Source organism: Centropristis striata, chromosome 4 (assembly GCF_030273125.1).
Source record: "Centropristis striata isolate RG_2023a ecotype Rhode Island chromosome 4, C.striata_1.0, whole genome shotgun sequence".
Classification (NCBI taxonomy): Eukaryota; Metazoa; Chordata; class Actinopteri; order Perciformes; family Serranidae; genus Centropristis; species Centropristis striata.
Genome location: NC_081520.1, coordinates 15,660,532 through 15,674,342, shown reverse-complemented (window position 1 = coordinate 15,674,342; position 13,811 = coordinate 15,660,532). Strand labels below are relative to the sequence as shown.

At 41.6% G+C, this 13,811-nt stretch overlaps 1 protein-coding gene across 1 annotated transcript in view; it reads right to left on the bottom strand.

Annotated features, from left to right (window-relative positions):
- nectin1b (nectin cell adhesion molecule 1b) overlaps window positions 1–13,552 on the bottom strand; it is an 89,216-nt gene extending 75,664 nt beyond the window's left edge. Inside the window, exon 1 of the mRNA XM_059330428.1 lies at window positions 12,738–13,552. Within this exon, the coding sequence (XP_059186411.1) occupies window positions 12,738–12,789 (52 nt within the window). The 5' untranslated portion in view covers window positions 12,790–13,552. The remainder of the gene's footprint in view (window positions 1–12,737) is intronic.
- Window positions 13,553–13,811: the final 259 nt, after the last annotated feature.

Below are 13,811 nucleotides of genomic sequence, written 5' to 3'. Positions count from 1 at the left end.
AAAAGAGGAGTAAATATAAAGAGTGTCTCCCAAAGCTCAGCACTGTGCGTGTGCCAGAGGTCAATACCAAGACTCCATTAGAGCCATTTAGGTAAAACATTCTCCGGGAATAAAATGCCACATTTAGCGAGTTGGCCAAATGATCCTGTGGACCAGGCATGGAATATCTGAATGTTTAAACAATGCACAGGGCAGACTTGATGCAAGTGCAGCTGACAGTCTGAAGAGCAAGAGGAGACCGAGCTGTGCAGACCACAGCTCTGAAATACGCCTGAGTGTTAATTGGAAACACAGCCCAACTGCTTCCTCACTGAGGCGTGTCATTGGAAAGGAAATAAGCAGGAGCAGCAAAATATACAAAGACACTCATGAGGATAAAGGAACACAGCTCAATATGATCGGAGCAGGCAGATGAGACGGCACTAAATACACATCTGACTGAGGCAACACTGTAATCTTAACACAGACAAATAGCCCTTTGTTGGAAAAAAAAATGCCCCTGTAGCAAAAGTGAAATGTGTAATTTGTAATATTCAGGAAAGTTGTTTTGCCCCTCTAGACCTGAGAAATATTACTGTAAAAAGTTCAAAATAAAGTTGTTGTTGTTGTTGTTTTTTCCTGTTTGGGACATTTATTGTTATATTATAGTATTTTTAGTGTCAGGTCAAATCCATTGTCAATCCACCCAACTGATAAGTGATTTTTGAGACTGATCGATACTGATTTTACAGCGGAAAATACATCAATAACAGATATGGTGGCCAATATAGTAACTTTTTGAGCTGGAATTAAAATAGACCCTTTTTTTACATGGATTGTGCACCAATTTTTCACCGCTCTGCAAATTTTCCCCTTACGATGTTATAAAACTTTATTGAATCACATGATATATTATTATACATCCTACAATGTATTACATTGCCAAATCTATAAATGATAACCGATAAAATAAAGAATAAATAAGAATTTAATCTAAAAAAATGACATTACTGTTTATTTCTGCATTATATATTGTGTAAAAAAACTTATAATAATAGCACATATCAGACAGTATATACAAAATACCAATAGGCCTTTGATAGGCTGATATCGGCTGAAAATATCTGTCAACCAATACAGTCATGGAAAAAAATATTAGACCACACTTGTTTTCTTCAGTTTCTTGTTCATTTTAATGCCTGGTACAACTAAAGGTACATTTGTTTGGACAAATACAATGATAACAACAAAAATAGCTCATAAGAGTTTAATTTAAGAGCTGATATCTAGACATTTTCCATGGTTTTCTTGACAATGATTTCAGTTTTTATCAAGAAAACCATAGAAAATGTCTAGACATCAGCTCTTAAATTGAACTCTCTTGAGCTATTTTTGTTGTTATCATTATATTTGTCCAAACAAATGTATAATATTTTTTTCCATGACTGTATATCTTTTGGGCTATAAATTCTATAAGTTTCTGGCTAAATTTAGGGAACAACATGTCATGCCCAGGTTTCGGAGCATCTTTCAGACTCTATTGAATCCATTGGATAATAAATCTGAAAAAAATATTTGTTTTTTCCCCCCAGATGTAGCATACCGGTGTACTACAAGCATCTCATCACACTGTTCTGGTGCCCCTATGACTCTCCAACACCCTACCCCCATTCCCTGACCTCTATTTCCCTGTTGGTCAGTCCACAGCAAATCCGAAAAGCCTCCCAGCATCTCCATGGCGACAGGCCTCAGTCGAGCAGATGGCCTCAGTGTGCCGCGCGGCAATTAAAGAGGGAGCGCCGAGCGGGGAAAAGAAAGTGGGTCAGGATCAGGGGGAGCGGGGCCAGCAACGTGAAGCTGTCTCCGCCTCAGGCCTGCGCATGGACGTAGGCACTGCGCACACACACGTATATATACACACACACGCGTGTGTTCATGCCTCGGTGAACTCCTTCCTGGGTCTTCCTAACAAAAACAAACACCCACCCCACGCCGCTCCCGTAGCGTCAGCGAGGGGAGACACTACCCCCCAAATCTCACACAGAAAATCTCTCCAACAGTGAGAAGTCAGAAAAAACTTCCATCCGAATGGCAAATCCCACAACCACCCAATCAATAGGATTAACCCTTTAAATCCTGTACGACATACAAAATCAGCCCCCTGTTATTTGGATTACTTCAACTGGAGCGCCATTCACTCTGACAGGAATTGCTTTTTTTTTTCTTGTTTCTTCATCTTACCAAAATTTGATAAACAGCAGGGATGAAACACACCCTTGGCGACGTGGGGCAAATCCAATCAGCTTCATCCTCTAGCTACTTTCATCGCATCTTGAGCAGTCTATTGAAACGTGGGGCTCAATTTCATCTTGACTTGAACCCACTTGTTCTCCGAGATCTGATTGAGCCTCTGAATCGCTCATTACTCAAATTAAGAAAGGCTTTAATTAAACTAATTCAGAGGACAATATGATCTTTAGCACATTATGGAGCTTCTAATTTAATTTACTGTTTTATGTGTCATTATATTCTCACAATTATGCAACAGGCAACGCATTTGTTTGAAGATAGCTTTAATGGAGAATATGAGTTGTGCAGGGGGGGGGGGGGTCCACTGGCTTCCCGCATAGGAGAAAAAAGGCCTAATGAGCTGGAAAAAATTGAATTGAACTTTTATTTGCACAAGTCTTTTCTTCCAGCGAGCAGCCTCAGTGTGCCTAAATAGAACTTCAGCCAAGAATACTATTTCAAGGCAAACTAGGATCACCCCTGGAACATAGCCTCATTCAGGAACAGCATGACCCACTGCAAACTCCCATCCCCCGCAGGGTCCACATGTAAATCTCCCATTCGCCTTTTCCTCTTTACATTTAAGCTAAGTTATTTTCCCTTGCAAATGTTCTTCCACGACTGAGGAAGGAAGGTACGATCCTTAAACCCATTTTGCAGAACAATTTCAAACTTGGCGTCCTGAGAGGTATGAGTCTGCGGGCCAGAGGAGGGGAGGTATTTTAAGAGTTTTGCTGCAGTATTAACAGCCTCTGGATCAAGTTTCTCCAGCATTTGTTTCTCTTTAGCTTCTATTTAAAGTTTCATAATGCTGACAAAGAAGGTACACGGTGCAGGGAACAGCAAACCCCTCAGATAAATACCTCCGATTCTCCTCGTGCACCAAGTGAACTGAACATATGGTGAAAGTCGGTGAATAAATTCAACTCAGATACATCAATAAAGGCATGGAACTCCACTGTTCACTCTCACTCTGTGAGACTACGAGCAACGTGGGTGCAGGGTCAGTGAGTGGGTGTTCTTGTGGCCACTTATATCTGCATAACTTATCATCATATAAATGTTGTACTCATATGTTTGACACGTGGGCGGGAGAGGGGGAGACCCTTGACCTGCCAACCTTCTGTTTCTGTGGCCCGCCGTGACATTTGGCTTCCTCATGGCTCACCTGACAATTGCTGTGAACTACAAAATGGCCCTGCGTGATTCCTTTACTGGTATCAAAGCCCACTCTGGATTCCTGACTGGTTAATTCTACTTGCAAACCCACAGCCAAGCAAGACGTGTGCTGCCAGAGTGGGAGCTCCCAAGTGGAAACCCCTGGCAAAGTTATTCAGCTGGAAGAGGCAAGAAGAAGTGAGGAGGAGGAGAGGTGTTGGGGGGGTTCAGCAGACATTTTATATGCAACTATTCTGCATTGGAAAGGATTACCTTCAGGGGAAATAGTAAAAAGTAACCCAGACAAAAAAGTCAATGTCAACTTGTAGTCAAATCAAGGTCAACTATGACCTGGATCCTTAAACTAAACTCTGACCCTGTAACCCTAAACAAAGCTTTTTTTATTTTCCAAACTTAACCTCAGCTAAACCTTCCTTGGTTGCCATGGCAGTCTTCTCCTAACTCAAACCCTGTATTTTAGTTGCTATGAGCACCTACAACAAGATCACCTGAAAAACAATTTATCCATCTGGAAATATGATTCTGTTCGACACATTTAAAAACAACGTTCACCAGGAGACATCACATTTCTCTCCAAAAATACTAAATAAGCTAAATGCAAAACAGCTGCAAATGAACATGATGTTTAAAAGATATGAGAGAAATATCACAGAGATGCTCATTCCACCATGTACTGTATGCTGGCAGACAAAAAGAAATTGCAGAGCATTAAATTACAGCAATAAAACTTTTATGGGGTGATTTTCTATTCATATTCGACCCTCATGTCATGTCAAATTTAATTGTTTACTGTTCAAAATCTACTATTATCTTATATTTGCTGTCATATTTTATAATAATGTAAACTGTAAAATGTTGTGCTTTAGTCTTGTCAATACTGCAACTCAAAACTCACTGAATGCAACATTGTCAAAATGCTTGCTTTTGTCAATGTCATCATATATCAATAAAAAGATATGTATTTTTATGCATAAGAAATGCAGCTTATTGGAGAGATGAGGACAAACAGGTAGAGCAGCAGATCCTCATGAAGGAGATTTGCTTTCCAGCCAGTCAGTCCCAAAAAATAATGCATTAGGGAGACTGCGGCGGCACTCTCTGTGATGGAGACCTCAAGTGTGTAAGGTCTGTGCACATCTTTTTTCTGTGAGCATATGAGTCCATTTGGTCCATAAGCGTCTCCTGATAAATGTCAGGTATGACAAAAACTGAATTTATTGCATGTTCCCCTTATTTTTCTCCTTTTACTAGCATATTGTGTTTGTGATATAGTGCGCAGGAGTAAATATAGTTTCAACAGAGTACAGCCATCCCCTACAGCTTTTATGCATACAAGTCAATAGTTTAAATAGGCGCAGTGCTGATGCAGACTGTCTGTTACAGCTCGAGATAAAGGGATAAACACAACCCTTTTCCCCGCTCGGAGGTGGAACGGCGTGTAGTGGTTAGATTACTCACTGCCCTGCCCTCCACTCCCCCACAACCCCTTTTCACACACATTTAAATACAAAATCTACTGATAGCCACATGCATTGTCAAGAAAAATAGAGAGAGGGCATACAGGAAGGAGGTGGAGGCCATTTGGCACACCTGACTTTGTGAAAACAATGCAACATTGGAGTCAAATTCAGCCAGGCTTGAAACAGGAGGATCAATAGCAGACTACATTAGTTGCTTTGGAATAAACCCCACTAACAAAATGGAAGGATCAATGGCAAACTGCAGGCCATCTCTGTGTTTATCTTCATCTCTCTCACAGCAAAGCCAACTAACAAAGATGCAAAATGAAGAATTTCTACCACTCATGTAAGGTTGACCTCAATCCCAGCACAACGACAAGCTCTAAGACCTTATAGTGTCAGCTGTGTTCCAGTGGAGTGGAGAATAATAGCTGAAATATTCACATATAGGCAATTGAAATCCTTCTGAATTGCGCAATTATCTTTAAAGTCGATCACAGCAGGGAAGCGTGCAAACATCAATGAAAGACGCTAGCTGGGAGGAATATGACAGACACAGAGCTGACCTGTTATCACTCATATTTTGTTCGTCTGTCTGCACAGGACGAGGGCACTAAGGAGCTTTGCACCAAGCTGCAGCACACGGGAAGCTTAGCTATATGTCAGGGGGAATAAATAAACCTGTGTTTGTGTTTTCTAAGCAGCCCCCTCCCTTATAGCACCTCCGATGCCGCCGCTGCTGAGCCCCCCCACCCCCCCAACCTCCACCCCCATTTACAACCACGCTGTTGCTTTGAAGCACAGTCAGCTCCCGGAGAGATATCAGTGCAGAATATTAAATGAGCGAACACCATCACTCATTAAAAAGGGAAACATTTCATGAAACAAACCCCCTTTTGTATCAAGTGCTAACCAAGCTGACTCTCAGCGAGCAGCGCCTCAAAGGCAGAGCGAGGAGACAGGAGAGGGAGGAAAGGGGAGACGAGGGATGGGAGGGGAAGGGGAGGGGGGGCGCCGCGAAGTTTGCAGAAAGTAAAAGAGAAAAATGTTAAGTTCTGGCAGGAGATCAGCTCTGAGCCTCATGAAACCCCGGGTGCTGTGTAACAATGACGGAAATTTCGATGTACTTTGATTCTGAACATTTCCGTAACGACAGATTGAAACCGCTGCTAAATTTTCAGAAATGCTCGATATTTTCATTCGAATGTGTTCTGCAAGCAAATATTCCATTTCAGCTTCACCCCTGGAGGGCATTTATCAGCGGATGGCATATGCAGTGGGTGAGCTGCAAGGCTTGTAATGGGATTGACAGATATGGTTTGGAAGGCGGTACTGATGTTTGCAGTCAGAAGTTGCAGGCAGTTTATGTGTAAATATTCAATGTCTTACAAGTTGACCCCTTTTGAGGTCACAAATTCAGAAAAGCCACTTATTCTGCAGGCGAGTGTCAAAAGCACAAGACATCTCCAATGAAACCGAGAATAAAACGGCTCTTTAAACTTAGGGCAGGAACGAAAGAACTCTGGAATACATTATGAAAATATATTAAAATCATTGAACAAATAAATAAAAGATCGCAACAGTTGAATTATAAAATAGTGGCAAAGACCAACACAATATTGGCATTGTTGTCAGGGAGAAACTTTGATTTATAAATGTAATTTAAAGCCTTTATTGGCCCAATACATCTGCCAGCTGATATATCAGTCTGACCCAGTAGGACAGGAAGAGACAGAGCTGCAGGCCAGCTCTTGTCAACAAACTGCACAAGTCAGCACAAAATTCAACTGAGTCAAACAGCAGAAAACATGGCAACAGCATCAACTAGTCCATCAAGTTCTTAAATTAATCCCAGTCCAACAGAACTAGTTTACAGAGTGAAATACAGTTAACCCTCTGGCCGTTTTTGAATACTTTTGATTTTGCCCTTCATGTACCACATACAAAATATTTACTATACCCATATTTGGTATCCATTTTTTCTTCACCTATATGATCTGACAATTATTTTTTTGATTTAACCTACTTCATCAACATATTGAGCCCAAAAATACACAAAAATCATGAAATCTGAGTTGAAAAATTATACTATTTACTACAATAAAAAACACAAATATGCTCAATAAACTGTTTTGGAACTTGAAAATGAAATCAAATCAAATAGTCTTTATTGTCATTATATTCACTATACAATGAAATTAAAAGTGCCACTGCATAAGGTGCATAGTTATGACAATCATAACACAAAACAACATAAGTAAAAATATAAAAAAACACATAAAAATGCCGAGCTCAACAAGGACAAAACAAGAACAAGGACATGTGATGTAATAAATAGTATAAAAATAAATAAATGGCTTCTGAAAATGCTATAATTTATAGATGAGGTAGACTGCATGTTTTGCACATATCAATTGTATTGCACATGTCCGTTTTATTGCACCTTTTAATTCATTTATCCTGTGTGGGTGTTGAGAGTTCTGAGTGTTGAAAATGTAAACATACGATGCAAATATGAACATATAAAAAGGTAAAATTAAAATATAGTAAAACTACATACAAAAAAGTCCCACAAAAACATGTATATTTAAAGGCATTTTTTCCTTGCTAGCTGCAACTCTTCAAAAACAAACTGTGCAAAATTACATATTGTCACTTTTATCTTATCTTATTGTCATATCTTTGGTTTTACATGACCTGGGAATGTCAATGTTGAATGTTTTTTTGTTAAACTTCACGTGATCTGATCAGGACGGCACGATCATAGACCCCAGAGGGTTAAAAAATGCAATCAGGCGACAGAAAACACACTTTTTCTGCGACAGTGCTCGTGGGTTTTTAGTCTCAGCGGTGTCGGGCCAGAATTTGGCAAGCTACAGAGTTTGTATTTCAGCTACAGGATCAATTTTCCCCTTCATCCTCAGACCCAGCAGGTCGTTCACTGACTGGTTATCAGGGCTCCTTTGCTTCTTAATGGAGGCACATCAGCCCAGCTGCCTGTTGTAAATTGACTTGTTCAGGCAGTCACAAAGGGGGGTGGGAGCTGTGCTCATCAGATCTGCTTTATTTTTAAGGCAAACAGCCTTAGTGGGAAGACCAGGAATTATCCACTCTCTCAATCCCAGATCAGCTCGTGACTAAATGCCCCAGTTGTAAACCTAGACACAATGAGCAAAGCGTGGTATTCCCATATGATTTCTTTTTTTAAGCCGGCGGAGCAGAAAATACAAGACGACTGCATAAAAAAATTAAAATGATGCATTAAACAGGCAGTGTTCCCTCTGCACAGCACTTCGGAAAAACACTGGATGCAGTTACTGTGAAGAAATAAATATGATTTGTTCCTAACTAGAATGACTGATTACAGGTAGTAACTATAGTAACTGAGCTCCAGGGGAGAAATAATGCAAAGAAACTTTTGGAGCTATTTGCAAGCCAAGAAGCAGCCACATAAAACAGTGCAGACAGTCACAATCCCTCCAACATGTGAGATTATTTACTTTTTCTTCAGAGAAGATTTACATCAACCATAAAAAGCCTTCGCTCACATGCTGGAACAGCTATCTGACAAACTGCAAGCAAAATATGGAACAAGTGTAGTCAGTCCGTTCAATTCTCATTCTCAAGAGCAGAGCGGGAATTTAACCATTTAATCCCACGACAAGGATCGGATAAATAGAAAGAAAACGGCCCGACAGATTAATGCCAAATCAGAAAGGCTCAGGGCAAGATTTGATCCCCTTTATTGATTTCCTTTTTCCTTACTTTGCTGATTCTGCGTTTTGAGTTGAAACAGAGACGAATTTCAAGGATTTAAAGCAGAAAATTGCAGCTGCAGCTTCCTGATAAACGTGTTTTCCATCCTGATCCAACATGGTGACTGTCTGGTGTGAAGAAAGCAAAGAAGCAGGAGAGGACACCCAACAGACACTACACGCCATAATAACATCCAAATAAAAACACTGCATATGATACTGAACGGCATGTTCTGACAAAACAAGCTATCTGGTAACCTTAGACAGCCGGTGTCTGGGACAAACATTACTTGTGATATTTGACTATCCTTCCATATCCCCAGAAATAGCTTCATTCACTGATCCAGATTTCATCATCACAGAGACATGCAGACGAGTTTAAAGCTTCTCACTCGAGGCCTTGAAACATTCATTTATTCCTTATCATGGCTAAAATCCTGCATATAAACTACAAACTCCAAACAATCGGGGAGGTGAACAGCCCTTAATACTATTTGTTCAGTCTTCCGCATGCAGAGAACACTCCATTTTGTCATAACCTTTCCATTATTTAGGTTCAGTGCTTATCGTCATGTTTTATTAATCTATTTGGTGATACGCAGCCTTTATGCGGAGACCACAGCTGAAAATGTGCATCATGAACTTGCAAAGCAAGCTGAGAATGTGCCTCTTGCATCAACTGCTGGGGTTTATGGAACAAAACTTAGCTAATTCAAATGTTTGCCAAAGAAAAGAAAAATCACTCAAATTAATGAGGGGCAACTCAATTTTCCAGAGTCATAACATACAAAAAAGGGGAACAATGCTTTACAGAGTCATTTCACGCAGTGTTTGGAGAAGGATTTTTTAAAGAGCTGACAGCAGAAGCACAATGAGCTAAATGCTCAAAGAGATGAAGTTTGAGTGGCCAAGTACCTCCATTAGTTTCTATGGCAAAAGCGAAGCTTAATCTCCTGTCAGCTCCCCTCAAGCTAGTCTCCCAGGACTCGGAGCTCTCTCTCCCATCCATCACCTCAGCAGGGACTAAAGGGAGACTCCCCAAAGGAATGAGGATCAGAGCAATTTGCATTCACACTCAAACCATCAAGGCCCAACAATCCCATGGTGACTCTCCCATTTCCTGATATCACAACTGTCATCCGTATGAAATGTAAAATGCCACGACTGGCAATTACAGTTTTTCTTCAAAAGAGAGAAAGTCAAAATGCTAATTACAATGTTCCCGCAGCATTCGTTCCATGACCCATCTGAGGAAACATTTCCTGAATTTTTCAGCGCTCAACATCAAACATCTATTTCAACACTATTTATGAACATGCCTGCAATTGTCCTCGCACCCCCCGACTGTTCAATCAATCACACCAACTGAAGTAGGTGACATTTCGTACACAAAGGTAGACTTCAATGTGCCTCAAATGAGGCTGACAAACAAATGCACACTCCAGCAGCTCAGCAGGTGACCACTTGTCATGAGTCAAAATGAACTGTTGTGCGTCAGGCTTCGGTGACAAGCTTGTGCATAGAAATCAGACAGCTAGCTGGGCAATTAACCCTAAAGAGTCAAACAATAAAGCTGCCTTTCAAAAGCAAACAGGAAACATCACCTGTGGTTCACATCCCCCAGGAGAAGTCACGTGAGCATCAATTCAACACAGTTAAAGGGGAGTGACTCAAACAATAATGCAGAAGTGTGGAAGTACTAGTATGGAAAATTACTACCAAGCGTACAACAAAAGCTCATATGAGAGAGTGAATAAAATAATTGACAGAAGTAAACAAGGGTCCCCTGCAGAATGATTTTAGCTTGCATGCTGCCAAGTCATTAGACAGATTATAATTCACAACTACACAATTTCCCTTCCTGAATAATAGTACATTCAAAGTTGATGCTCGTCCCCCCATTCAGTATTAATTTCCCAAATGTTTAATCCAACTAAGATGAGGAATTAGAGCTGGAAAATCTCTTTATCCCACCGCCGAGAGTGATATCTATATGGGCTCGAACAGCACCAGGACCTGAGGATGGAGCCAAGCCATAAACAACCACCTGGTTGCTAACTCAATTAAATATCACACTGGAATACTGGAGAGACCGAGTGCTAATATAAGAAAGCAGGAGCAGAGCTGCTGTTATTATTCACAGGTCCATTATTCTCAATGTTCCTTTTATTTGATAATCTATTTGGCGAGCTACTCGGAATATTTTCTGTTTATGAATTTGGCACTCCTGTGCTTTCTACAAACGGTTATTACCATGACAAACACAAATGGCTTTCCCTGATGGATAAATGCAGCAGCATTTGCTGCTACTTGCATTTGTTCAGGCCATTCCCCCCACTTTGTTTGTGCTTGTGTAATGAGGGAAGAGTCTGGAACATGTTGTATATCAATTAAGCCATCAAAAGGCAGTGGGCATTTATGGCGACACCCTTTAACCTCAGGGTGAAAGACCAGAGTCTTGTTTTTGCATGTCAAAAGAAATGGGTCCAAACAACTGCTGCAATAAAATATTTTCCAAGCCCTTCCCTTTATGAAGGTGTCTGGGAGCTTGAATTGTGCAGTCACTTTGGTTTTAAATAAACTACAAAAAAAGGGAAGAAATGAGCCAAGTTTTTCGTGCAAGTCTAATTAGGCTTAGAAAAACACCTCCTGCTCTGCTCAAATAAGACACTTCCAGGACGCTTTAAGAGCAATTTTTGAGACATTTTTCCACTCCCCTGATTGAACAGCTTCAAAAGATTTCCACCGTGAATCCCAAGGGAACCAGTTAATCCTGATCTTCTCCACAAGCAAAGGGATCATCTCAATGTAAATCAGACAGGGCTTTTGATCAAAGTATTCAATCAGTCTTAAACACATGACGCCACCAGGAGCCTCACAGCCAGCAAGGTCAACATCTTGGTTGTTGGAGGTGAAAAAAACAACCCTGATGTGACAAAAATATTCGCCTAGAGAAGCATTTTGTGGCTCATTTGTTTAGAAAAAACCATCACCAAGTAAACGTGCAGTTCGTCAGAGAAAATGAGCATGTCAGTGCCATTCAAAACACAATCCGACATTTCTTGACCACACTTGACCCTTTTCCATTCCTTTCTTAAAATAGGGGCGCCAGACTGAATTGACTCGTCCAAGATGTAAACAAACCAGGAAACTTTCAACTAAGCCCTAAACCCCTCTGGATAATGACCACACAGGCTCATATGCATGATGTTTTCTCATTGGCTTGTTCTGTTTCCCAATTAGAAGGCCGTCAATATAAGCAGAATAATGATGCTCCTTTCGATAAAAGTCAAATACACTTATAAAGCATGTGTTTAAATAATTAGGCCCTCTCGAGGAAGCTTTAATGTCAGGATGATCAATGTCAAATTATCACTCCATTTATCAACCACCAGTGCTTCCTTCAACACTTCATCCTCTGCCCAAACACACACACACACACTCCATCTCTCTGTCTCCTAGCATCTATTATGTATTCAGGACGATTTCTCAAAGTATGACTGGAGCTGAAGACAAATGTCACCACATCCTGAGTCACTCTTCCTCACAAAATATCATGATTAAATAGAAAAACAGCAAAGGCCTGGGGGTTTAATTCTCAGTTTAAAAATGAAGGATTTAGACACCACCAGTCGTTTGATTCTGATAATTTTCAATATTCAACTAACAGACAGCAGCTGAGGAGCAGGCCACAGGTTTCAATTATCATTCAGGAGCACTCTGTGGCTCCGAGTTGCCATTACAAAGAGATATTGGAAAACTTGGAGACTGCTGGCCTGCACGGTTCGCACACATCGCCATCTGCCTGCTGCCTGGGTAACTTCATTATTTTGCAGCCAAATAAGTATTCTGCAGCCGTTTTGATTCTAAGACTGAAAACACTTTTTCAATTTTCTCTCACTCATTTGCACATCTAATGTTGCAAAACACAAACCACGCCATCAAATCGATCCATGCATTAATCAAGTGTGGGTTATTGCAGAAATCATACAGCAGCACACAGTGTGGAGCAGGGAGGTGATGAGAATTAGGCACATATGTCTCAGATGATTCCCTGCTGGAGTCTGCGGCTTACCTTGGACGTGCAGCGCTAGCAGGAGTATCCATATCCCCACACACATCGCCATGGCACCTCACAACTATCCGGATCTCGTCTGATAACCTGAGGGTGGATGAACGGGGCTCACTCGAGACGACAAAGACCAAGCATGCAACTTCTGCAAATCCCACTTCGGCCCGAACTAGTCCACCTCCCTCACTGAGACTTTCGCAAAACTAGAGGATCGGTGTTGCACTTCTCCGTAGCAAAGCATCAATTTCACGTCTGCGGCGATTCCTTTGGCTGGCGGGGAGTTTGCACTAAGTAGAACCTGGCCGGGGTCCCCGAAAAATGAGATCCAAGCGGCTGCGGATTTGGGTGATGGAGTCTTTTAGGAAACAGCAGGCGATCGAGGAGAGAAGGAGAGTTCTCAAAGCAGCTCTTCTAGTTTAAACATCTAGCCTTTGTTGCTCCATCCACTGCAGCGGCTGCAGAACTCTCTCCCTCCTTCCAGGATTGTGGATCAGAGGTAAAGTGGGCGGGAGGTCCTCGATCGATGCTGCGCTGGGAAGTTTCCAACACTTGGAGAGTTCCTCCTGGGGGGAAATGTCGCCTTTTTCTTCCGTCTGTGAAATTAACACAGCACCTAACAGATAACCTGCTGGCACCGTCCGCGTTTTAGTTCCTCAAGTTCCCCCGTTCTCCCGGTGTGCAGCCACGGCCAGCCGGAGAGATCCGCTCACCAGGCCGGTGAAGTTGCTATAAGTCTGGAAATGGTGGGATGCGCGCCCCTTTTTCCTCGTTGTTTTGTGGATGAAATACAGTGTAGCTTTATCCCGCTATGCGCACCGCCCCGCTGATCTGCCACCACAGTGTGTTACTGACTATCGCTGACGCTTTGGGAGAGATCGGGATCGGGTGACGTTGTGCAAGGGAGGAGCCTGGATTGTCCTGCAAAAAGCAAATGCATCGCATGGAAAAGCTACAGCAGCCTGGTAGCCCCCATAGGAAGTGACTCACAAACTTTTTCTTGCACGTCAAGGCTCCTTAAAATTATTCCTTTGGAGAAGAAGGTAATACAACTGCGCGCAAAGGGGAAAAAAAACTATT